The 26,598-nt window shown below is 51.1% G+C and overlaps 1 protein-coding gene across 3 annotated transcripts in view; it reads left to right on the forward strand.

Annotated features, from left to right (window-relative positions):
- BRD4 (bromodomain containing 4) overlaps positions 1-26,598 on the forward strand; it is a 98,591-nt gene that overhangs the window by 52,542 nt on the left and 19,451 nt on the right. Inside the window, exons 1-8 of one of the 3 annotated variants that reach the window (XM_050769448.1) lie at positions 518-3,399; positions 9,796-10,114; positions 13,873-14,010; positions 15,358-15,493; positions 17,253-17,542; positions 18,133-18,495; positions 19,351-19,479; positions 25,760-25,969. In XM_050769448.1, the coding sequence (XP_050625405.1) occupies positions 9,830-10,114; positions 13,873-14,010; positions 15,358-15,493; positions 17,253-17,542; positions 18,133-18,495; positions 19,351-19,479; positions 25,760-25,969 (1,551 nt within the window). In that variant the 5' untranslated portion in view covers positions 518-3,399; positions 9,796-9,829. Of the gene's footprint in view, positions 1-517; positions 3,400-9,795; positions 10,115-13,872; positions 14,011-15,357; positions 15,494-17,252; positions 17,543-18,132; positions 18,496-19,350; positions 19,480-25,759; positions 25,970-26,598 lie in introns of those variants that run through there. The other 2 variants (XM_050769450.1, XM_050769449.1) reach the window with 2 other exon arrangements.

Here is a 26,598-nt window from a genome sequence, read left to right on the forward strand (position 1 = left end):
CAGCGCAACAGTTTTGATCTTGTCTGTGTCAAAGTTTTGTTTTGTTTTTGCTACATGCTTCTCACAGGAACATTTTACATTCATGAATCTATCCGCCCAGATTTACCCATCAGCAACATGATGTAACCCACATGTAACAATGGAACCTTTCACTGTACCTGAGCCACTTGTCCCTTCAGCTGCTGGCACCTTTTGCAGGGAAAAGATGCTGCAGCATTTTCAGTGCTACTAGTTTAATTAACCTGCTGATGAGGTTCAAAAGCAGAGAGACTGGAATTCTGGTTGATGAGATTGTGGCCTGCCCGGTTTCCTGGTCCTCCTGGCTGCAAGATCCTTGTGTGCGGGTGTCCCCTCCAGTGGAGAACAGAGAGCGTGAGTGTGGCTCACACTCTCCCCTAGCAGGAAGGCCAGTATATCTCTGCCTTGGCTTGTCTGATTCAAGGCAAGCTGCAGGGTCTGAGGTACTGCAGAATCAAGAGGTAATGGGGCCCCATCACTCGACTGGTCCAAGGGGTGGGGGGTGGGGTGTATACATGCTACATGAAGGAGGATTAAGGCTTCTAAGAGCTGCCTCGGCTCATGGCCACTGGCCCGGCTCCAGGTGGCGCAGTCTGGCTGATGACACGAGCGCAGTTCTCACCAGCTGCCTGAGCCAGTCAGATGGAAAAGTAATCCTGTTTGTGCTTCCCCACTGACACAGATTGCACAATTAAACAGGCCGCTGTCATGAATTTGAAGTAGCCGCCACTGTAGCACCTAGGAGGGGAATAGACCTTCTGATACTGATGTTGTGTAACCAGCATTTTAGCAAAGATGTTTCTAGGACAAGATAAGATGTAAATTGCTGTAAATTGAATCATATTGAGAAATTACCAGGTTTTTACCAGTCAGGGTCCCTCGTCCCCTTGTTTTTGTCCCCGGGCAGAATCTAGCATTCCCCGAAAATAATTGTTTATACAAGAGCCTTGGAGCGGTGGAGAGGTGACCTCCTCTACCTAAAGGGTATGTGTGACTGTGAACTTGTGATTTCATGAGGGGCTGTAGTCAGTTGGCGTAGGCTAGCACTCTGTATGGAATAAAACAAATTTAAGCCATGTCCCCTCAGGCATCTTACTGCTTGGGAAGCATAAATAACAACTTGGTGTCCCTTCCCTTTGCCCCCACACCTCATGGCTTCAGTAGGGTGGTACGTTTTACATTTCACCTATGCCACGGGGTATGTCTCATTGTAAGCAGATGGCCACGTGCTGCAGGGAGAGGTCTTGGCTCTGATTTGTTTAGGAGGATGAAGTTCTTTGGAAATACTACTGCTAGAAGTCTGACTTAAGACCCAGCTTATGGGCCACATGGCACTCAGCTGCTTCTGCAGAGAAGGCAGGCCACGGATGGGTACAGCAAAGTGTGGTGCTGCTGTCCAAGCCAAAGACCCGTGTGGGGTAACTGGGCCTCTGCCCCTTGTGGGTGTTGCCGGTGTGCTTGGTGAGTGGAGGCAGCTGCGGAGCAGAGGACTTTGAAGCACATGCTGCTCCAACTGACGTCCAGCCAACCGGGCCATCATACACTCTGCCTCTGTCACCATGGGGATGATGATGAAGGTGATAAAGTCGCAGCCTGCTTTTTAGGGTTGCTGTGTGAATAACTAAGCCAATACAGATGAAGTGCTGGATAAGAGTATCAGCTCAGGAAGTGGCAGGTACCTCCTGTGGAGCTCTTCCAGGCCCCTAGTGCAGGTCGGTGTGATGATGGTTTGCATAAAGCTCTGCTAAGTGTGGTTTTACGGGAGAATCAGAAAGCCTTCTGTTAACCAGCCATCGTCTTGGCGACTGCTACTGCCTTCCCTGGCGTCTTTCTGCCTGTGTGCTCCATCACTTTAGGAGAGGGGTGAGTCTGAACAGACCAGACAGAATGAAGGCAGGATTATTGGGTTTCAGGGGGCCTGCTGGGAGGCCAGGACTTCAGGTAGAACTATAAATACAAAGTATAGCTGGTCCCAACCCATTGGTTTTCTCAGTGACTTGTGATGGACAGCACTGGAACTGAATCTCCAGCAATCAGCAGATTCTGGGCAGTTGTTTATGGTCTTTCTCTTTTCCTCTCTGGCTTGCCTTTAGAGTCCCAGAACTAAGCCTGCCCTACATGTCTGTATCTATCTCTATCTTGCTTTGCTTTCTAATCTCCTTTCGTGGTCTGGGAACAGGTTGCTTGGGGCCAGGCGCTTTGTGATGAGTGGGCTCAAAACAAAGTCCGTCTGGAGACCCTGAAAGCCCCTTCAAAGGATAGGAGCTAATTGGGGCAGGCGATGAAGAGAACTATGGCTTGATGGAGGATGCCAGTGAAGAGGGCTTGCTGCCATCCACTTTGCAAGTAGGAACTACATCATTGCAGAAAGTGTTCAAACTTTCTGAACTGGTTTTGGATTTTTTGTTTTCTACATCTTTTTTTATTTTTCTACTTCTTTTTTGATTTTTTTTTTGATTTGTCTGAACTATTTTGATTTGTCTGAACTATTGACTAGATTGTAAATAAGGTAGTCCAAGGAAACAATTTGTTTCCTGCTCAGAGTTATAAAACATTACAGTTGTGTTCATTACAGTTAAGTACTGTCTATCCCTAAAATTTCCCCAAAATTCACTTAAATATTATGATTGCAGAGAACATCTTTGAAAACAGGCATACTTAGCCGGATGTGGTGGCTCACGCCTGTAATCCCAGCACTTTGGGGAGGCCGAGGCACGCGGATCACCTGAGGTCGGGAGTTTGAGACCAGCCCGACCAACATGAAGAAACCCCATCTCTACTAAAAATACAAAATTAGCCAGGCGTGGAGGCGCATGCCTGTAATACCAGCTACTCAGGAGGCTGAGGCCTGAGAATTGCTAGAACCCGGGAGGCAGAGGTTACAGTGAGTTGAGATCACGCCACTGCACTCTAGCCTGGGCAACAAGGGCAAAACTCTGTCTTTTTTTTAAAAAAAAAAAAAAAAAAAAAAAAAGGCATGCTGAATCAGAGGTCTGTGAATTTAGAGGGAAATTTTACGTTTTTATTCTCATTAACCCAGAGGTTCCCAGATTTTCTTGGTTCACAACATCCTTAAACGTCTCAGTTTTTTTCTGTGATGCTCTCAGGCCAAAGGAAATAGCCAACAATGTTATTAGGTAGTTAAGCACAAGCAGCAGAATAAGTACCAGTGTCTCAACAACTGTGTAGCTGTCTGAAAAAAAAAATAATAATATATATTTTATCCTTACATAACCATACTTTGCCTTTTTTTTCCTTGGCAGAGTCTTGGTCTGTTGCCCAGGCTGGAGTGCAGTGGCACAATCTCAGCTCACTGCAACTTCTGCCTCCTGGGTTCAAGTGATTCTCCTGTCTCAGCCTCTGGAGTAGCTGGGATTACAGGTGCGTGCCACCATACCTGATTTTTTTGTATTTTTAGTAGAGATGGGGTTTCACCAGCTAGGCAGGCTGGTCTCAAACTCGTGACCTCAGGTGATCCGCCCACCTCATGCTCCCAGAGTGCTGGAATTACAGGTGTGACCCACCATGCCCGGCCCATAGTTACTTTCTAATAGGGTGTGTCTGCCTGTTGGGTGCTGCACAAGTTTTCAAACCTTAGAACCAGATTGGATGTCACTACCTGCTTTCCTGTTCATGTTGATTTTTATATGACCTTTGCTTTTTTTTTTTTTTTTCTTTTGGAGATGGAGTCTTGCTCTGTCGCCCAGGCTGGAGTATAGTGGCGCCATCTCTGCTCACTGCAACTTCCACCTCCTGAATTTAAGTAATTCTCCTGCCTCAGCCTCCTGAGTAGCTTGGACCACAGGTGCACACCACCAAGACTGGGTACTTTTTTTTTTCCTGGGAGAGATAGGGTTGCACTGTGTTGTCCAGGCTGGTCTCAAATTCCTGACTTCAGGTGATCCACCTCCCGTGGCCTCCCAAAGTGCTGGGATTACAGGCGTGAGCCACTGTGCCTGGGCGATCTTTGGTTTTTATTACAGCAACTTACTGATCAAGTGTTGCAGGCTGTGACATTGTTGAAAGGAATAGAGTGCAATCTGGTGTTTGAAATGATCAACTACCTTGTGCTAACAGTTCCTGCAATGCCATCTGAGTTTACCATGACATCCCCAGGGCACCTGGGCACTCAGTTTGGGAACTACAGCATTGTCTAACCTTGCTTCATCCTTTTCTTCTACACTGGGAACGTGATACAGGATTTCTGTTGGAAGTAGATACAAAAGTAGGACATCCAGTTTGATTATGTAGCCTTCGGCCGGGCGCGGTGGCTCAAGCCTGTAATCTGGGAGGCCGAGACGGGCGGATCACGAGGTCAGGAGATCGAGACCATCCTGGTTAATACGGTGAAACCCCGTCTCTAATAAAATATATAAAAAACTAGCCGGGCGAGGGCGTGGGCGGCTGTAGTCCCAGCTACTCGGGAGGCTGAGGCAGGAGAATGGTGTAAACCCGGGAGTCAGAGCTTGCAGTGAGCTGAGATCCGGCCACTGCACTCCAGCCTGGGCGACAGAGCGAGACTCCATCTCAAAAAAAAAAAAAAAAAAAAAGATTATGTAGCCTTCTTTGGATTGGAAACAATATGCGAAATTTTTTTCTTTTCCGTTGACCTTCAGCTAACTCTTAACATAGTCAATGGTGGCTCCTGCTTTTTGGCCACAGGTCAGTATGACAGTGGAGAGGGAGCAGCATTTTTAAAATATTTTCAATGGAAAACTTTGAAGATGTTCTCTCCTGTTAACTATGCCAGGTGTGCCTTCTCTTGCTGATGCCTGCCTCACCCCCACCACAGAAGAGCACACACTCTTCCTCCCCCTCTGGTCTCATTCTCTGTCCCTTCTTCAGAGATGCCGCCTGTCCCGTGGGTCAGTGCAAATTCCTCTCTTCATCCATGGCCAGAGCAAATTCCTGGCCTCGTCCATGGCCAGAGCAGCCCTACCCTTCTCCTCCACGGTATTCACCCCACGTATTGCCTAATCACTTGGGAGAATGCCATGTCAACCACTGAGTGCTAGGGCAGGGCATGTTAGGACCTGTTGCCTGAATGAGTGACTGTGTCTGGTGGTCTCCACTTACCCATGTGAGAGCATGAACTGTTTTCCTTTTCCAGAGCTTTGAGATTGAGCTGGAAGCCCTAGGATGACAATCTGGGTGTGGTCACTGAGGGGGTACACCTCCTGTGTGCTGGGAAGACAAAAGTGAAATAAAGATGAGCCTGCCTTCAGTTCCCAGGGGTTCCCACTATGGGCTGACCGTGGAACTCACTAGGTGGAGATTAGGGAAGCACCAGATGCTGTGGGCCAGAGAGGGAGAGAGAGAGCACGCACCTGTGAGCCTCTGTCTGCGTCCCTCCGTCTGTCTGGCAGTAGGGCTAGCAGATCAAAGGCTGAAGGTGACAGGGGTGGCTGACTTGTTGTTGGAGCCTAGATGCTAGGGGTCTGGGGCAGTGGGGGGTGGGGGGAAGCCGCTGTGGGAAGAATTCGCCCAAGGAGGCTTACCTCATCAAATCTGGGCCTTAGAAAAGTCGTCTGGCTCTCACATAGGAGTTCTCATTCTACCTCTCTTTCTTGCCCTATAACAGACTAGAAGTGGTTGGTTTTCCTCATGTTTCTTGTCATTGCCGTAAGAGTGGGCTCTTGAAGTTTCCCAAGCGTCTTATTTTCCTGTGGTCATGGGAAAGCTGTGGGCATAGCAGTGGGTCAGTATGGTCCCTTGAAGTGCAGGTACTGCACAGGCCCAGAGTGGTTGCAGGAGTCTCAGGCATCTTATGGTGATCCCCCTTATGGGGCCATGGGTGTCACTTTCTTTTCTTTCTTTTTCTTTTTTTGAGACGGAGTTTCACTCTTGTTGCCCAGGCCTGGAGTACAGTGGCACAATCTTGGCTCACCGCAGTTTCCGCCTCCCAGGTTCAAGCAATTGTCCGGCCTCGGCCTCTGGAGTAGTTGGGATTACAGGTGCCCGCCACCATGCCCAGCTAATTTTTTGTATTTTTAGTAGAGATGGGGGTTTCATCATGTTGGCCAGGCTTGTCTCCAACTTCTGACCTCAGGTGATCCACCCTTCTCGGCCTCCCGAAGTGCTGGGATTAAGGTGTGAGCCACCACGCCCGGCCAGATGTCACTTTCATTTGTTATCTTCAGAACCTCCTTAAAGAAACTTTGGGGTACTGGTAGCTCCCAGGTTTGTCTCGTGTCGAACATGTCATAGCTTTACATTCGAACAGACAACCTCCAGCAGTTTCTTTCCTCAGGGACCTGGGCGTGTGTTAAGGATGGCGGCCACTGTGTCACGACCGTCTGTGTTTGACACTTCTGGTGTGTGTGTGTGCAGCACACTAGTGAGGATTTCCTTAGTTCAGAGGCAAACTTAAACTACCCAGGAATCAGATGCCAGGTTTTGGGCCACTCTATCTGCTTAGACCTGGTCTTCCCACTCCTGGGTCACGTACTTCTCTCTGCCTTGGTGTCCCTATCTGTAAAGTGGGGATGAGGCCAGAAGCAGTGTTACATTTTTGAGGATTTAACTGTTACTGTGCATCACTTGTGAGCTGGCTAGGGAAGGGTGTTTTGGCTTTTGCAATGACTTAAAACACCAAATGAGGCAAGGTTCAAGAGTCAGGTTTTCTGTAGAAAACCGTTTTTTCTTGTGAGCAGAAAATTCAGCTTCTGGCCGGGCGTGGTGGTTCACGCCTGCAACCCCAGCAATTTGGGAGGCCGAGGTGGGCGGATCACCTGAGGTCAGGAGTTTGAGACCAGCCTGGCCAACATGGTGAAACCCATCTCTACTAAAAGTACAAATATTAGCCAGCCATGGTGGTACATGCCTGTAATCCCAGCTACTGGGGAGGCTGAGGTGGGAGAATCATTTGACCCCGGAAGGCAGAGGTTGCAGTGAGCCAAGATTGTATCACTGCACTGCCTGGGCAACAGACCCTGTTTCAAAAAAAAAAAAAAGAAAATTCAGCTTTCTTGGGTCAAGGGCCTGTCTAAGCCTGGTGAGAAGGTGAAGAAGAGTGGTCACTGGCCCAGAGCACACATGAGTTTTCATCCCTTGGCTTTGCTGTAAGTCTTTTTGGAAAGAGACAAGCATGGCCCAGCCCAGAAGTTCTAGAAGTCCTTGGCCTCATCTTGCCTCAGGGGCATTGCTTCAAGATTTCCAGAACGTCATTACTTAATGGAAAATTTATGGGGGCTGCTTTCTTTTGGGACAGCTTGGCTCTGCCCTCTGGCGGCCTGTGTCCTTGTGGCTGGGCTGCTCCCGTCCCTGCCTGCCATCACTCACCTGGCATGTGCTTGGTGTGCAGCATCAGCTGTGTGTTTCTGGAGCTGCTTTCTAGGAGAAATCTAATTGTAGAAACCAAACTGCATGGCATTCCTTGGCCTCACTCTGTGTACCCTCCATCCCGGGATCCAGGCTTCCCCAGTGCCTTTAGGCCTCCCCTCCCCTTGGCCCATCACACTTGTCCCCTTCAGTCACTTTGGACTTGCTGGTCCTGCTGCATGGAAGCCCTCTCTAGCTGACTCCACATGTGAGTGGGGTTTAAACCCCACTGACGTGTTTCCTTGTCTGTGATGCTGTCCTTCTACCAATACTTGTGTCCAGTCACTTGGTGTGTCCTGTAATCTTTCTGTGCCTGGACCAAGACTGGTACACTGGACCCAAGGTTCCCAGCAAGCTGGTATGTGGCTGGTGTCATTTGTCCCTGTGTCTTCTCCTATCTCACTGGCCTCCTATCTCCACAGCCTAGTCCACGGAATTGCTTTGTAGCAAATTCTCCGTTTGGCACTTTTAAAACAGGATTATTTGCCAGAACTGCATTTACAAAAAAAGCTTGTGTAATCGTGGTTTAAATAAATTACACAAAGTAATTCACTGGCAGCTCGGGTGCCTAGTGTGTGCTAGGCATAAAGCTGCTTCTGCACCCACTAAAAGTTCATTCCAGAATGATATCTCCACTGAGTTCTTAAGTTTATTACTAGAGATGCTTGTTAGATGCAGTCAGCCCCGAGCTTTCAAAGTTTTTCTTACTACTGGAAGTGAGTTTAAAAAGCCGACCAGGCCGGGCGCGGTGGCTCAAGCCTGTAATCCCAGCACTTTGGGAGGCCGAGACGGGCGGATCACGAGGTCAGGAGATCGAGACCATCCTGGCTAACACGGTGAAACCCCGTCTCTACTAAAAAAATACAAAAAACTAGCCGGGCGAGGTGGCGGGCACCTGTAGTCCCAGCTACTCAGGAGGCTGAGGCAGGAGAATGGCGCAAACCCGGGAGGCGGAGCTTGCAGTGAGCTGAGATCCGGCCACTGCACTCCAGCCTGGGCGACAGAGCGAGACTCCATCTCAAAAAAAAAAAAAAAAAAAAAAAAAAAAAAAAAAAAAAAAAAAAAGCCGACCATATATATATACTTTTTGCCAGTAGAAAAGTGTCGCAAAAAGGATGCAAATGGCCAGTATACATCTGAGCAAGTGCCTTTTCTCGTGAATCATCAGTGTGGAAACTCAGTCACTGCAAGGGGTGGGTTGTGTTTCCAGAGGGCAATTTGGCAGTAAAAACATGCATACTGTTGACCTGCAGCTATCTTGGGGTTTGTCCCACTGGAAAAACTGGACAGGTGTTCAGAACCACCCTTGTGAGGATGCTTGTGGCAGGGTTTGCAAAGTTGGGGTGGCCCTCAGCAGGAGTTGCTCAGGTGAGGGGAGGTACCAGAGCAGGTGTTCAGACAGGCACTGACAGCAGGGACCTGTGTTGCCACTGGGGGCGTGCCTTATAGTTAAGAAAAATGGTAGGTCTCGGCTGGGCACGGTGGCTCACACCTGTAATCTCAACACTTTGGGAGCCCGAGGTGGGTGGATCACGAGGTCAGGAGTTCAAGACCAGCCTGGGCCAAGATTGTGAAACCCCGTCTCTACTAAAAATACAAAAATTAGCCAGGCACGGTGGTGACCACTTATAATCCCAGCTACTCGGGAGGCTGAGGCAGGAGAATTGTTTGAACCAGGGAGGCGGAGGTTTCAGTGAGCCAAGATCCCACCACTGCACTCTAGCCTGAGCAACAAGAGCAAGACTCTGTCTCAAAAAAAAAAAAAAAGAAGAAGAAAATGATAGGTCTAGTATGGATTCATTTTTGTTTTATCAGCAGTAAACATGCAGATTTTTTCCTCAGCAAACCTGTATTATTTAGGTTACCAAGAAAATATTCTTAGTAAGTTTATGGCTTTGCCCTGAGCACTTGGCAGTGGACTGGGTGAACCATCCATAGGTGGGCAGACCTGGCCTTCCTGCTTCTCCTTGCCTGGCCCACCAAATGGAATTACTGACTTAGCTCGATGCTTCATGTGTGACAAGTGCAAACAATTTTAATGTAAATGTCATATGTGGGAGCCTGCAAATCATCCTCTTCCACACACAGGCAGCATCTCCTACAAGCTCACAGATGGGAAAAGGGATGTGCAGGTTTGTGAGACGTGGCTTCATTGTATCTCCTTCCCCATGATCTTCATAGTTCCCAGAGCCCCTGCTGGTTCCTAGTGGGCTCTCACCACCTCACTCTGCCTCCTCTGTTGGTATGTGGTCTCCTCCCTGCTGGAGGGTAAGTCTTTGGGGAGAGGAGATATTGGAACCCTTTCAGTCAAAGCATGGGGTGGCCCCTCTGGCCAACCTGGCCAGCTGCTGCCAGGGGAGCTCAGTCCTTGGAGACCACAGCCAGAAGGACTTGTCATTCTGAGCAGTGCCCATCTGCTAACTGATCTCTCACGAGGACTCTTCTTTTCCTTTGTAGAGTGCCTGGTGAAGAATGTGATGGGATCACTAGCATGTCTGCGGAGAGCGGCCCTGGGACGAGATTGAGAAATCTGCCAGTAATGGGGGATGGACTAGAAACTTCCCAAATGTCTACAACGCAGGCCCAGGCCCAACCTCAGCCAGCCAACGCAGCCAGCACCAACCCCCCGCCCCCGGAGACCTCCAACCCTAACAAGCCCAAGAGGCAGACCAACCAACTGCAATACCTGCTCAGAGTGGTGCTCAAGACACTATGGAAACACCAGTTTGCGTGGCCTTTCCAGCAGCCTGTGGATGCCGTCAAGCTGAACCTCCCTGTGAGTAGTGTGGGCAGGGCCCAGGGCTGCCGTCGTCAAGGTCTCCTCCTGCATGTCTCCTGGTCAGGACAGATCCTGGGGGAGGGTAGGAGATGCATTTGGAGTCGTGGTGAGAGCTTCACGGCCCTTGAGTGAGTGGTTTCAGCAGTTCTAATCAGTTGAAATCGGGGAGAAAGAACAAGTTAATTGGCTTCACAATAACTGGTTTCTTAGATATTGGAATCCTGGGGAAAATTGTGTAGAGGTTGAAGCAGTGGGAGAAAGGAAGGCCTACATATCTACTTGCAGTTCCATGGTGAGTTGAAGTCAGAGCACTTGGCCATCCTGGCCCCTTCCTTTCTCAGGTGTGTACGTAGTTGATCAAGGATAAGTAGACGTAGTTGATCAGACTATGCTAGAGGGGGATTGGCTTGCCGCAATAGCAGTCACCTAGCATCATCGTCACTGTCACCCAGAGCACACAGTGGGGAAAAATAGTGGATTACCTCCCAGGGAGCGCAAGTACATGGAGGTGACCCCAGCTGGAGAAAGGTGGCTGTGGCTGCAGCTGCACAGGCGGTGTTGCCCTCCCTCCCTCTGACTGCAGCACACTTGCTTTTGTGCCTTTTGTGAGCCCACCCCTCTTCTCTTTCCCTAGAGAGTTTTCCATTTGCCCATATCCCTAGCAAACTGTTCTGCAAGCACAACTTGTATCTCCAACTGAACCTCAGGGAGCAGATGGAAGAAATGCTTTAGTTTTTCTTCTTTTCTTTAAAGCACCAAGGACTAATTGTCTTTAAATTGTCCTTTACTGTTTGCTAAGTCCCGTACACCCCCTGGCAAGTGTATTAGGTGGTTGCAGCCACTGACCCAGGCTGGTGTGTGCACACTAGAGCTACTCGTGTATAGGAGCGGCCTTAGCCTCTGCCAGGCATCCGGACTCCCAAGTTTAAAGCCATTGTGTCTGTAAGAACTGTCTGGTGCTATTGGTTCACTGAATACGTGTCGTGCACTCGGGGGAAGATAATCAGAAGAGAGCAGTATGTGTCTGGGTCTTGAGCTGGCTCAGGAAAGGTATGGAGGCAAAAGAGGGGCCCCACTCTCTATTGACCAAGATAAGGAGTGGAGGCAGTCAGCTGTGTTGGCCTGCGGGAAGGAGACTGTTGAGGGAGCTCACTGCACCAGTCTCTAGCTGAGCTGGGCAGAGTCCATAATAGAGAGTGACATTCTCAGAGCAGATGCACAGAACCAGGAGAGAAGGAGCTGGGGGCTAGAGTGGAACCCAGAGCGCTGTGAGGCCCTTAGGGGTTGGGGGGAAGGCAGAAGGCTTACAGAAGAGAGCATTTCCCCAGATTCCAACATCAGAAGCTACAGGGAGGTCAAAGAGATGAGGATTCCGACCTGACCATCCTATTGACCTTTAGGAGGGCATTGGTGACCTTAGGAAGACGTGATACAGAAGTAGAAACCAGATTTGCGACGGTGTGAATGCAAAGGTGAGGATGTGAAGCCACCATTTCAAGAAGCTTGGCTTTGAAGGGAGACGCATCAGTGCCAGAATAGCAGGGGGGTCAGCTTGTTACAAGAAGACACAGTGGGAACTGAAACAGGGAGGGCTGAGAAGGTGAAGACAGGAGAAGGAAGGGCTGGGGGACTTGAGATTGCCAGGAAGCAACAGCATCCCAGGTGAGGCTGAGGGAACAGTGCTGACCAGCGGGACAGACAGGTATGGGTGGTTGGTTAGGCCATGGGGTTTGGGAGTTCAAGGTCAGTCTCTGAAGTGCAGGCCGGAGAGTGGCCAGGACATTCTTGCTCTGGGCAGAGTGTGAAGCTACCTGTCCCTATGACTGTTGACGTTGGCCTCATTAGCTCAGACATAAAAGGAAGGGACTGATCCATGGTGGCCCTGATCTGATGTCTTCAGAGATGGAAGAGTGAGGAGCAGAGGAGGGAGCTTGCTGGATGAGAGTGGTCTCAGGGCGTTTGGTGGGGGCTGAGCCAAAGGGGATGCTTGATCAGGAGCATCGTCATGCTAAAGCTGTTTTCCGGGGACTTCCTTCTTCAGGAGATGTTAAGGCCACCCCAAAAAGTATTCCTTGTCTGTTTTCTGATGCCTTCTAGGTCTTCACCCGCATTTTGATCTCCTGTCATGCCCCTAAACCTTACTATCCAGGCTGGCAGTTCCTCTTCACCACCGTTCCCTCTGTCTTCACCCCAATTCCTCTTTACTGTTCTGTTTGCCCTTGAGCCATGTGACACACTGTGGCCAATTCAGTGGCCTTTGGCCATAGAATAAAATCTAAATGTCCACTGTGATAGATCTATTCAGACTTGGTTCTCTTGGTGAAGGAGGTCAGAGCATAGACAGTGGTGTCGATAGTCTGCTTCCAGTCTCCTCTCTTGACCACTTGCCTAAGGTACCCAGGCATACACTTGTAGCCCCCACCCCCAGGGCAGTTCCATGACCTGTGCCAAACCCTTACATGTAAGCAGGTCGCCCTTGCCTCTCTGGTGGATGTCAGAACATCTCAAAACTCCACACTCATCCCCTGTGCTGGCCTTTCCAACACTGTCCACTACCATTCCCGAGCAGGGCCTCAGTGCTTGCTGTTAGCATACTTGCTCTCTCCTCCCTGCAACAGCCTCTCCATCTGCAGCCTGTGCCTCTACCTTGGGACTCCACTTGGATTTGGTTCTGATACGCCACTCAAACTTAATTACGGGAGCACCTCTCCCCAGTCAGGGTGATGGCTCAGAAAGTTTGGCTCTCAGTGGGTCAGGCCAACAGCCTGAGCTGGTCTAGTCATCAGGGGCTTGCTGTCTGGGTGCAGCCCCCTGCCTGGCCCTCTGTGATTCTTACACTTGGAAACTCAGGTACTGCTTGATCTGTCCCCACATTCCTTCTGTGGTTGTTTTTAAAAATGAACTTAGTTTTAGAAAATAGGTTTAGATTTAGAGAAAAAGTTGTGAGAATGATGCAGTTTGATTTCAGGGACTTTAAGACATTTACATCTGTTATCTGGCTCCTTCTGTTTGGCACCTAAAGAGAGTAAGATCGGAAGGTTTGAGGGTTGGGATGGCCAATTTTTTTTTTTTTTTTAAACTAAGGATCGTAAAGGCTGTCCAGATTTGTCATTTGGCAGTTAACGTGGTCGTTCAACTGTATCTGGATACTAAAGAATCCTTAGTGGTAGACTGTGTGCAAGTGAAAGAAACATAAGTCCAGTGAACTTGACTAAGGGTGGAAGCTTATGCTCCGCAGCTCTTCATGGTGACAAGGAGGCAGGAGTGCCAGGGCCAAGGGTTAAGAGTGGGCTCCAGCATTGGCGCCAGGGAAATTTGCATTTTATGGACATGTAAAATTTCAAATGGTGGGGACAAGTAGGACCTGCCATGGATTCTCTTACTAGGTGAGGATTGCTTTTTAAAAGGCTCCCTGGTTTCCCCCTTATTTATTAAAAGTGAAAATATTTTAGCATCTATAAAAAGAAAAAATGTGCATTTCAATAAAGGCAACCTGTTCCAAGATAGAGCAGTTGGAAACGTGTATGTTTCCCTCTGAATTACTCTCCAGCATTCAGGAACCCTTCCCTGCTCCACTCCACTTTATTTTGGTGTTCCCCCTTGAGATCACTTGCTGATACCAGTAGGAGCTGTGGTTCCCGTGGATTTACCTGTGGAGCAGCCAAGGGTGAGGTCCCCAGGCCAGCCTGGCCAGCCCAGCATTTGTGCTGCCTGGCTGCCTAGGTGACACTGGACTTCTGCTCTCTGCTTTCCAGGATTACTATAAGATCATTAAAACGCCTATGGATATGGGAACAATAAAGAAGCGCTTGGAAAACAACTATTACTGGAATGCTCAGGAATGTATCCAGGACTTCAACACTATGTTTACAAATTGTTACATCTACAACAAGGTGAGATATGGGGGTGGGTGTCCAGCTGCCCTGGGGAGAGTGGAGGAGAGGCGACGGCAGTGGGCATGTCAGGAGCCCGTGGGCAGGGGTGTTGGGTGTGGCTGGGCTTCGAGTCTGGCAAGAGGAGACCCTTGGAGGTAGAGGTAATGAGACCTGTGGTTGTGCCTGTGGCTGGGTATGGGCTTTTTTGCTGGGAGGAGGGTGCTGGCCATGTTGAACTTGCAAGCTGTCCTTGTTAGCCTGAAGCATGTGCTTCTGGTGCCCTTGGGATTTTGGTTCCTGAGCATGTCTAGTAGAGAAGGCGTGAGGAGAATAGTGGCGACTCATGACAAAGTCCATTTGGGTGATGTAAATTGTTAGGAAAGAGCCTGCTAAAATGTAGTTGTGCAGAGGTGTGCCCAAACAGACCTCCACGTGAGAGAGGGTGTGATGGGGCCGGCGCAGAGCTCAGTTGCTCTGTGGGTGATGGTCTGCTGGAACTGTGGACATGACTGTCGATAACTCTTGGCCATAGATGAAGTGTCCCCCCGATCCTACATGTAGACCTGAAGGTCACTTCCTAACCCCGTAGCCAAACCTTTCGGCTCGGCTGTGCCATGAAGCCAGATCATTTGTTTACAGTTCAGACCACAGATGTGATTAAAATCAACCCTTTCAAATAGAACGACTCTGGAGGGAGACACTATACAGAACTCAGCTTTTGACCTCTGCTGGTGTAGTGGGTAAAAATGCCCAGAAGAGATGGGTAGGTGAGTTTCTTGAAGTTTACTGTGTTTTTTAAAGTCTCAGCTCTCACCACTTAGGTTTGAGCAAAATGTGCAGACCAGGCTCTCAGTTTAGAACTGAGTGGGAACAGCATGTTATAGATGAGGTGACAGAGTGGGACCCCTAAACTAGTGTGAGATGTGCAGTGCCCAGAGTCCTGGTAAGCTGCCATGGGGGTACATTGGGGAGCATTGCTGGGGCCCTGCTAATGTATCATGGCAAGAAATCCTGTGTCATTCAAGTATTTCTGGTGAAACTGAATTGTGTCAAAGGAGGGCCCCTTTCAGTGATTGGCTGAGCTTGGCAGATGCTTAAGGCATTAGGATGGCTTCTCAGACAGGCCAGAGCTTAAAAGATGAGGGAGGTGTAGGTAGACAAGTGTAGGCTCAGCACACCTGTGGGAACACAAGCCTCTGTGATACCTGGTAGTGTAGCCATTGTGGCTCCTTTGGGTGCAGATCGGGGAAGGACCCGGAATACGACGCTTCATGCTTTGGGGGCAGGGGGTGGCATGGGGTGCCCTGTCTACAAAGGTGGGGAGGGGAGGGCCATCTGACTCTACCCCTGTGTCTCCTTATCCAGCCTGGAGATGACATAGTCTTAATGGCAGAAGCTCTGGAAAAGCTCTTCTTGCAAAAAATAAATGAACTACCCACAGAAGAAACCGAGATCATGATAGTCCAGGCAAAAGGAAGAGGACGTGGGAGGAAAGAAGCAGGTAGAGTACTGAAATAGCAAGTAAATTGGCTTTCTCCCCGACCTTTGTCCCTTTTCCAAGTTCGGTGGGGGGCTGGGAGTGGCAGGAAGGTGGTGACATTATATACTGCATGCCGTGTTTGGACATGTGAGATTGGGTTTGGTGTTGGATCCATCCCACAGGGTCATGTGGCCCTGTGGCCTCTTCTAAGCAGAAATAATTGGGCCCTGCCTTTTCTGAGGGTAGGTGATGGATTTACGATAAAAAGAAAGTGTAACTTTTCAAAGCACTTTGACATTTTTTGAACACTTGACCCTACCAGTATCATAGGTGGTTTTTACTTTTCCATTTTAAGGACAGTAACATGACCAGAAATCATTTTAACTAACTCTCAGTTCTAAACCTTGAGGTTGGGAATTGGAATTACCTTAATGCACTGGTGTCAGAGCTATCCCTGCTTCTGATGCTCAGTCATCTGAAATGAAAGCCCTCCGCATCCATTTCTGCCTGTCACCACCCCCAACTGACACAGGGTTCCAGGGGCCAGCTGGCAGAGCTGCGCACTCCAGGAAATGATTCTGTCTAGGAAACTAGCAGCTACTGTCCACATCTTGTCCTTTGCAACTCCATGTTGCAGAAGGGTGACATTTGCAAGGTGGTCCCTGAGTGTGAGTTGTTTGCTTCTCTGAGCAGCAGCCTTTCACCTGGCTTCCCATGCTGTTCTGAAGTGGTGGCAGAAAGGGGGTTGCTGCATCCCCTGCTGCACCCAAAGGTAAATAAGGAGAACTAGTCTCACATGTCACCCTGTGGCTCTTGTACATATCAGATCACATCCCTGATCCTCATGTAAGTCACATCCCTTATCTTTACATGAGGATATTGGTCCTCACTCCCTGGGACCAGGGGTTTGGGCTGCACGCTGGGCAGACAGACTTGGTGGCACCTCCTGTTCCAGTCTGGAAGAAGTCCAGCAGTTGTGCCGGGGGAATGAGAAATGGGAAACTCAGCGGAATTTCACCCTTGCTCCTTGAGATGCACAGAGAACATGGGTGTTGCTTGAGCTGGTAGATGAGGGCACTGGGTGTCTTTGTCCATTTTCATGGCAGCCAGCATGCACACGAAGGATGTGGTGGCCCAGGTTATGCTCCCAGGCATTCGCACCCTGGGCCATCCGCTCTTGTTAGAGCTCTGACCATAATCCCTCACTTTTTGCAGCTGGTTGGGTGAGCCACGTGACCATTGTGTGTTTGGACTCCCTGCACAGCTGCTGGGAGGCAGCGCCGGAGGCAGTCATGAATGGCAACAGTCCAGCTGCCCCCTGTGGCTTGAGGAGGTGGGGGTCTGCCAGTTTCCAGAAACCTTGGCGAGGGCAGCTACTGCCGGCTCCCTGCCAGAAGCTCTTACTCAGAAGGCAGTGCTTCTGGGAACAAGGGCAGCTGTGCCTGGAAGCTCTGAGTGTTTTCCCGCTCTCTGTCCCCTGTCAGCGTGTGCTTCCTGCTCCTTGAGCCTAGGCCTCCAGGCTTCATGAAGGGGTCTTTGTGCCTGAGTTGGGAGTTGCAGCCAGGACGCCCTAGGAAATGAGAAGTGCGGTTTTCTGCTGTTCTCTGAGCCCCAGGGACAGGTGGACGGGTTTGGCAGAGTGGAGTCTGGGATGTTCATCTCTCAGGCAAATGCAGCACGCAGATGTGCGCTCACTGTGTGTGCTGTGTGTCCCCACAAGGTCAACCAGCATGTGGACGTTAGCATGGCCTGTAACTCCCTGTCTTCTTATGATTCGTAGGGACAGCAAAACCTGGCGTTTCCACGGTACCAAACACAACTCAAGCATCAACTCCTCCGCAGACCCAGACCCCTCAGCCGAATCCTCCTCCTGTGCAGGCCACGCCTCACCCCTTCCCTGCCGTCACCCCAGACCTCATCGTCCAGACCCCTGTCATGACAGTGGTGCCTCCCCAGCCACTGCAGACACCCCCGCCGGTGCCCCCCCAGCCACAACCCCCACCCGCTCCAGCTCCCCAGCCTGTACAGAGCCACCCACCTATCATCGCAGCCACCCCACAGCCTGTGAAGGTGAGTGTCCTGGACTCTGGAGGGCTGCTGTCACCAGGGAGGAGAGCAACCCTGTCCTTGCCCATGCTTTACACAAAGCCTGTCCTGGGTCCTGGCCACTGGTGGGTGTTTCTGGGGAGATCTTGCTGTGTTGAAATTGCAGCCCAGAAGCAGCTGCCCTGCTGACTCAAAAGATCCCATAATTGTGTCACACCTCCTAGTGGGTTCCTGCCCCCCTGCCCCTCTCTAATTTAGACTGTACATATTTGCAGATGTGCCATCTAAATAGTCTCTGAATTGTGCCTCCCCTGGGCACTTGGGAAGAGGCCCTAGTGTTAGGTAGTAAGCAGCCTCCAGAGGTCCCTTGGCTTCCAAGTGAGCACACAGTTTTATGCTTTCTCCTGCCACAGGCAGGTCCTGTCCCAGCTGCAGAGCAGAGTGGTGGGACACCGTCTGCCTGTCCTTGGCCCTTTGCCTGTGCAGTTATCTTTGGGTCCATCCTGCGTGAATGTCGGGCCCCTAGACAGGGCATGGCTTTGGGGGTGACCCTGAGGGCAGCTGTGCTGGCTGCCACTTCTGACTGTGCCTGTTGGCGTCCATGTTCTTGGCAGACAAAGAAAGGAGTGAAGAGGAAAGCAGACACCACCACCCCCACTACCATCGACCCCATTCACGAGCCACCCTCACTGCCCCCGGAGCCCAAGACCACCAAGCTGGGCCAGCGGCGGGAGAGCAGCCGGCCTGTGAAACCTCCAAAGAAGGACGTGCCCGACTCTCAGCAGCACCCAGCGCCAGAGAAGAGCAGCAAGGTCTCAGAGCAGCTCAAGTGCTGCAGCGGCATCCTCAAGGAGATGTTTGCCAAGAAGCACGCCGCCTATGCCTGGCCCTTCTACAAGCCTGTGGACGTGGAGGCGCTGGGCCTGCACGACTACTGTGACATCATCAAGCACCCCATGGACATGAGCACAATCAAGGTGAGCGAGATGTGCCTGAGCGGAGGGACAAGGTGGGCAGGCTGTCCCTCCGCATCAGAGCCTTCCTAGCCTTTCCAGTCCAAGAGGAGGCCTAGGCCTGGAACGGTGGTTGCGTGGGCTTTTCCTGTCAACTCGAAGAAACTGAGCGCCCCCTGCTGGCCACTGTGGGACATGCTCTGAGACCCCGTGCTTGGCCATTGTGGCTGCGGATGGCTGTGCTACCCCTTCCCCTAGTCTGAGGAAAAGCAAGACAAGCCCTCTGGCCTTGGTTGCCCGGGGCCCCGGGTACCTTGCCCACACAGTAGATGCTCCATGAGAGTTTGGGACTTGGTGGCCTTGCCAGCCTCTTTGTGGTGGGGAAGGCCTTGCTCTCTCCTCTGTGTGGGAGGCACGCTGTAAGTGCCGACATTTTCACCATAGTGTTTTGAGACCTTTTTGGTTTTAAAACTTAACTACGTGTGTCTTCTTCTGGGAGTGGAGTCCCAAACATGGGGCAGGCAGAGCAAAGAACAGTGCTGTGTCCGTTTGACGAGCTCCTGTACTGTGTCATCATGATGAGCTGGGCCCAGCCCTCTCCATCAGTTCTCCCCCTCAGTTCTGGCTCAGGCTCCACCTCCTGTGGGTTCTGAATCTACCTGCCTGTGAGCCAGGCAGATGAGCTGGGATGCTGGCAGGGCCAGTCCCAGCCCTGAGGCTGAGAACTGGGATGATGGCCTGTCCCCCACTAGAGTCTTGACAAAACTGAGAGCCAAGAAACCAACTTGCTCCTCTAGGCAGCTCTTTCGTCTGCTGCCAGTTACTTCTCCATGGTCACTTGGGCAGACACAGCTAACAGGGACCTGTCTTGTTTTCCAGTCTAAACTGGAGGCCCGTGAGTACCGTGATGCTCAGGAGTTTGGTGCTGACGTCCGATTGATGTTCTCCAACTGCTATAAGTACAACCCTCCTGACCACGAGGTGGTGGCCATGGCCCGCAAGCTCCAGGTGAGGCTTGGGAGGGCACAGCCACCCTCAGCAGAGCGAGCTGAGGTCCTCGTGGGATCACACCTCTGTGGGCCTTGGCAGTTTTTTCTGTCACTTTCCTTGGGATAATGCCATGTTGCTTTAAAAAAGTGCCTAAACTCAGCCTAGTGTACATATTTTAAGTTGAGATCATTCAGTTAAAGCAGAGTGGGTGTTCCACTGCAGGCCCCCTCCCCCATCATCCACCAGCACTCATTTGCTTTTGGCTGGAAGAGCAGGTGTGTGTTGTGCATGGCCCAGTCTCTCCTACAAAACACACCTGTCTCAAGTGGTTCGGGAGTGGGGGGCACTCTTGCCAAGTAGGCGCTGTCACAGTTGTGAGCTGAGGACATCTGCACTGTGGACATCTTTCCACCAGAGCCTTAAGAGCCTTCTAGCTGCAGAGTGGTTGTTTTTCCACATGGCCACAATTCTGATGGGGGGTCCTGGGCCACTTCCTTCAAGTTGAGAGCCTGGGTGGTGCACAATGTGAAATACACGTGTGGACAGGGAGGGGAGATGACAGCATAGATGTGTAAACTATTATTTTTTTAAAAAAGAAAAAATATGTAAGTTTAAAAAACGGCTTTCTTTGGTTAAGATTGGGTTAAAAATTTTGGAGAATAAAGTCAATATTTAGTACTATCATCTTTTTGTGTGTGTGTGGGTGGGGGGGGCCGTCTTAATTATTGGAAACAGACAGGGTCTCCCCTTCTGTCACCCAGGCTGGAGTGTAGTGGCACAATCATAGCTCACGGCAGCCTCTGCCTTCTAGGCTCAAGCGATCCTCGCACCTCAGCCTCCCGAGTAGCTGGGACTACAGACTTGCACCACCGTGCCCAACTAATTTTGCCTCTTTTCTTTTAAAGAGGTGGGGTTTTGCCATGTTGCACAGGCTGTTCTGGAACCCCTGGGCTTAAGTGTTCCACCTGCCTCGGACTCCCAAAGTGCTGGGATTACAGACCCATCTTCTTTTTTAAATTATTTAAAACTGTAGATAAATGATCATAAAAATTCCCAGCCTCTTCTCCCCGAGGCCATGGGTTGCTTCTGTTCTCAAGGTCAGAGCAGGCTGTGGGCGGGGCCACCTGCCGTCATGAGGTGCTGGTGTGCTCATTGTAGGCCTCAGCAGACTTCTGCACTCCTGCCTCTCACAGCCATCTGCTTCCAGGGCAGAAGTGAGGACTTGGAAAGCCTTTGGTGACCTGCAGATCTGTGCCAGGCAGAGGTCACCAGAGCCCCACTGCCTGCTTGCCTCCTAGCTGTACTAGGTCCTCGTGTTGTCCCAGACTCCCCACCATAGCACCCCATACCTGCTCCCACTGGACCTAAGGCACTGTGTCTCCTGTTCTCCGTGGATCAGGGGCTGCCTTGGCTTCAGAGGACACGTGCTCAAACTCTTGAGGTAGGATAAACACTTCCCTTGTGAAGTTTGTTGGGCTCTTTCTTACTAGTATGAATGTGTCTCTTGTTATTTAAATGCATGCTCAGGCTTGGGGCTTTTTGTTTCTACTTTTTGTTAGGGTTTTTTTTTTTTTTTTTTTTTTGAAACGGGGTCTCATTCTGCTTACTGCAGCGTCAACCTGCTGTGCTCAGTTGAGCCTCCCAAATAGCTAGAACAGTGAGCGTGTGCCACCATGCCTGGCTAATTTTTGTATTTTTTGGTAGACATGGTGTCTCACTGTGTTGCCCAGGCTGGTCTCAAACTCCTGGGCTTAGGTGATCCACCCACTTCAGCCTCCCAAACTTCCAGGATTACAGACATGAGCCATGGCACCTGGCCTGTTCCTTAGTTTTATTTTCTGTGACTTGGGGAGTTGTTGCCCTCTCTTCACTTTGGTAGTGTCTGTGTGCCTTCTTCACAAATAACATTGCCCCTTCATCATTCATGTTTGCATTTCCCATCCTTGAAGGAGTTGAGGCTTTTAAATTTCTTTCCTTTTTTTTTTTTTTTTTTTTTTTTTTTGCAATGGAGTCTCTTTCTGTCGCCCAGGCTGGAGTGCAATGACACGATCTCAGCTCACCACAACCTCCCCCTCCTGGGTTCAAGCAGTTCTCCTGCCTCAGCCTCCTGAGTAGCTGGGATTACAGGCGCCCACCAATACACCCAGCTAATTTTTGTATTTTTAGTAGAAACGGGGTTTCACCATATTGGTCAGGCTGGTCTTGAACTCCTGACCTCGTGATCCGCCTGCCTCAGCCTCCCAAAGTGCTGGGGTTACAGGCGTGAGCCACCATGCCCGGCCAGGCTTTTAAATTTGAATGCAGGTTTTGTTCAGTGCCGCCCAGTGGCAGTGGCGCCCTCAGATTTGTGCCTTAAGCTCCTCCATCGCTCCCTCTCTCCCACTCTCTTGAGAAGACAGGGGCACAGCTTTTGCCCACACTGCCCACGTTGATACCCATGCCCTTCATCTACCCTCACAGGAAGAACTCAGCAGAAACAGATTCTCTCCCAGCACCACAGGTGACTGTTTTGAGCTACTTTACTAAGAGAAAGAAAAGAGAAAGCACCTTCTGATGCATTCTATCCCTTTCTTCTTCATTTTTATCTCATTTTTCCTGTCCTCTCCTGCACCCTGGAGCCACCTCCTTTTCACAGATTTTCTCCAACAAAGATTTTTGGGTTTTAAGTGTTTTTTGCATTTTTCTTCTTCTGGGAAACCTGCCTGAATGTAGAGTTTACCAAGGCCACTGGGATGTCTGTCACACCACAGACCCTGCAGCAGAAGAGTTTCTTCTACACACGGGCTACAGGTGCTGGACTGGAGTAGACACAGGCCTCACTCTTAAGGGGGGCCCAGTGCAGGCAAGGGGTAGGGGTTGCTGTGGGTGGGCTGCCTCTGGCCCAGCCTGCTTTGCCTGCCCTGGGGAGGGGTACCTCTCTGCCAGTGCTTGGCGGAGGTGTTTCTCTTTGAGCAGCAGAGTTGATGTGGAGGGTTCCAGGGCAGGCTTCTCTTCAGTGGGCAGTTGTGTTTGTGGCATTTCAGCCTTTGTTTTTCTTACTTCTCTCTACTTTCTCTGCATCACCATGGGGTAGAGAGCAAATTCTCCATCAGGGAAGGGGAGGGACAAAGCCCCAGCCCTTGCTCACCTCTTCAAGACCTGTTGGGACCTGCTTAATTGGGTCTCTTAATTTGGCTGGGCCCAAGAAGTGGGATTTATCTGGAAAGTTACTTGGAAAAGGAGCCACTTTATTTTTCTCTCTCAGCCTCTAAATTCTGAGGTCCTTGAGAAAACCTGTGTTCCACAGCCTGACAGCCAAGATACTTGTCTGAAACCAGTGGGGTGTGCTGAAACTGAGAAGCATGACCTCAGAGCCAGACCTCCAGAGGAGTGGGGTGTAGGTTATGGGATGCCGGGCAGGGAGCTGGGCCTCAGCTGGGTCTCTGTCAGTCCAACAGAATGCTTGCACTCAGTGTTCCATGGTGGATGCTGGTGCCTGCTACCCCTCACCATCACCATCCTCCCTTGTGAGAGGCTTGCCCTGGGTGCATCTTGAATCAGGTTTTACTCTCTTCTCGCTGGCCCCACAGCACCCCTGACTGTGTTCTTTCACTCTTAGGTCTTAGCACACTTCCAGCTCATGGCAACCCATTGCTGCCATGTATTCATTCGGTTTTCGGTTTCCAACTAGAGTGTGAGCTCCTTGAACAGGGAACTTGTCATTGCTGTTTACCATCAAGCTGTTACTTGGGGACATGTGAGTGTTGCAGCCACACAGCAAGATTTTCCTACAGCAGCCCTGGGCCCACTGGCTTGTGGATTTCCCAGGGTGCCCTCCACTCAGGCTACAACAGCAGTTCTCACGTCCAAGAGAAAGTGAAGGATGACGGGGTCACGCAACTGGACACGCCAGGAAGCTGGCAGTTCCCAGTCCCACCAATGTTAGTTTCTCATCCCAGCTGGCTTTGTGTCTTGTATTCTTTGCTCTTTGTTCTTGGGGCCTTTGGAGAGCCAGGGCCATGGGCACCCAGGGAATGGAAGGAGGCCTCAGAGTGAATGCTATACGCCCCCACCCCACCATTTACACAGCAGTCATCACTTGGTGGGGAGGAACAAGGACATCCTTATGTCTCAAAGCTGGCCCAGGCTTACAGACTAGTTCACTGCAGTAGCTACCACTCAGTAGAGGGCACTCCCTCTGTCCTGGGAGGCAGAGCTGATTATCTCCCTTCATGATGTCTTGACACTTCTGAGGCCCACTTCTCTAACCTGCTCCCTGCTGCTTGGCAGCAGGCCTGGCTCTTCCAGAAGCTCTTGTGGCCCCAGCTGCCTCTTGGAGTCATTTTGGGACCTGAGACCACCCACATCCAGAACACTACCCACCTGGCACATAGCTGGGTGCTGCAGGGCTAGGCATCTGTCTTACTCTCTCACTAGGGCCTCCAGTCTGATGTGAAACCCCCCACCTTTTCCTCCTTGGGCCCTACTCCTGGCAGGTTAACTGGTGATGGTCTCTGGTCATCCCTTCTTGTGTATCTTCTTCCTTGCCTCAGACCTGCTCAAGGAGTTATTTCTGAATAAAGTTATTTGCTGGGTGCAGTGGCACATGCCTGTAATCCTGGCACTTTTCACTGTAGGCCTCAGGCTACATTCTAGGCCACATCGTGGGAGGATCCCTTGATCCCAGGAATTGGAGACCAGCCTGGGCAAGATGGCACAACCCTGTCTGCACAAAAACTTGGCATGGTGGTCTCAGTTACTCAGGAGGCTGAGGCAGGAGGATCTCTTGAGCCCAGGAAGATGAGGCTGTAGTGAGCCATGATTGAGCCACTGATTGCATTCCACTCTGGGCAACAGAGTAAGGCCCTATCTCCAAAAAGAAGAAGGAGGAAAGAAAGAAAAAGTTACTGGGTCAGGCACAGTGGCTCACGCTGGTCATCCCAACATTTTGGGAGGCCGTGGCAAGTGAATCTGTTGAGATCAGGAGTTGGAGACCAGCCTGACCAACGTGGTAGAACGCTGTCTCTGCTAAAAATGCAAAAATTAGCTGGGCATGGTGGTGTGTGCCTGTAATTCCAGCTACTTGGGAGGCAGAGGTTACAGTGAGCTGAGATTGCGCCACTGCACTCCAACCTGGGTGACAGAGTGAGACTGTCTCAATAAAAAGAAAGAAAGTTACTGGCTAAAGGAAGTCATGCTCCGTGTGGCCTGGAGGGGAGGGAATCAACACCACAGTTATATGGGATGTCTGCTCCAGCAGCGTGGGAGAGGAAACCTCAAGGAGTGTTTCCTGAGCCATCAGGATGGGGTTCCAGGGCTACGGTCCTCTCTGAAGCATTGACACACATTTGGGGGAAGGTCCTTGCCATGGTGTGTTTCCACGATGATCAGTTTATTCCTGGTTTAAAGCAGGTCCCAGAGTTCTGCTGGGAAGCGAGGCCTGTGCTTCTGCCTCTGTCCTGAGCCATCACTGGATTGAGCACAGCGCCCCCAGGGTAGGGCAGGGACTTGCCAGCTGGCTGGCAGTATGTGTGGCCAGACCCAGCGTCCATGTGTGGCTGCTGTTCCCTGAGCTACATGACCCCATGTGGTTCCATCTGATTACTGGATCTTAGGTTGAAAGGTCTTAGGGTCTCCTGCGCACAGTGGTTCCCTCCTGCAGCCTGTCCTCAGTGCCCCACACCTGCTGCCTAAACTTCTCTTACCTTGTCCCGCGTGCGCTGGAGGTGCCTCCTCCAGTGGTGCAGCCCTGCTTGGTTAAGTGCTGCAGGGACGATCTGAGGAATGAGGAGACCAACTTAGAGCCGTGTCTGCTACAACAGAGCCTAGTCCCCTAGAGGAGGTGTGCTTGTGGCAGGCACACTCCCACCAGGGACCTCTGCACGTGCTGTGTCTTCTGCCTGGAACACCCTCTCAAGCCACAGACTCCTGCTCCCCACCACGCACCTGGCGGGAGCTTTGGCTGTTTTGCGGTTTGGGGGTGCCCTTGACCCAGTGCTATCTGTCAAGCACCCCCAGACTTCAGTGGGCTGGCTGCCTTGGTGGCCTGGGTCTCATGTCTTTACCTTGGCTGTGTTCTCCAGGGAGTAAGTGCCTGGCTACATCTGGACCACCTTGCTCTTCAAAGTGAGATTTGAGAGGAGTGTTGCGAGAGTTTTCGGAGGCCCTTCCCCCCATCTTGGCGGCAGAGAGGATCACCATCCTCTTTCGCCCTCGGTTGGTTTCTGTTGAGTTGGCCCCAGCAGCCAGTGAGGCCAGGTGATGCTAGGCTGCGGCCTGGGTACCCAGCAGCCCTCACAGCGTGTCTTTCTCTCACCAGGATGTGTTCGAAATGCGCTTTGCCAAGATGCCAGATGAGCCTGAGGAACCAGTGGTGGCCGTGTCCTCCCCGGCAGTGCCCCCTCCCACCAAGGTTGTGGCCCCGCCCTCGTCCAGCGACAGCAGCAGCGATAGCTCCTCGGACAGTGACAGTTCGACTGATGACTCTGAGGAGGAGCGAGCCCAGCGGCTAGCTGAGCTCCAGGAGCAGGTGAGGACGTTGGTGGCTCCATTCTTAATCCCCAGAGTCCATGGACCAGGGTGGCCTCCCCCGAAGTTTCTAAGAGATGTTCTTGGCTCTGAGTTCCCAAGGGAGCAGAATTTTCACTGGACCGCCTGTGGCCTTTTCCCCTCTGCTAGGTCAAGTGCATGTTGATCATACACGTATGTGTGATATTTGTGTTGAGCTTGCAGTTGGGGATGGGGAGTGACGTGGCCATTTTCTGGGCAGAGAGGAGGTGGCTTGATCCTTTCAATGTCTGGAAGGAGGAGGTTGAGCCAGGATGTTCGCCTCTCCTGGGGCTACCTGGTTGTTCCTCTCCCTATAGCCAGTCATCAGGCCCTTCGTGCCTGACGTGTCTGTATGCTCTTAGTTAGCTTCTTAGGGGCCCTCCTTCTGGGATCAGGATGGCTGTGAGACTTAGTGTCTGTCGGCTTGATCAGCTTCTTTGTTGAGGAGGACACTGGCAATCTTTGGAGTTGAGGGAATGGGTGGAGATAGGCTTGTTAGGAATCTGGTTAACATGACAGATGCAGAGCTGGGGGCCTTCCCTCCCCCTGCCTCCCCTACACACCCTGATGCCCCAGGTGCATGTTTTTTGGAGCAGTCGCCTGGGTCTT

Source organism: Macaca thibetana, chromosome 19 (assembly GCF_024542745.1).
Source record: "Macaca thibetana thibetana isolate TM-01 chromosome 19, ASM2454274v1, whole genome shotgun sequence".
Classification (NCBI taxonomy): Eukaryota; Metazoa; Chordata; class Mammalia; order Primates; family Cercopithecidae; genus Macaca; species Macaca thibetana.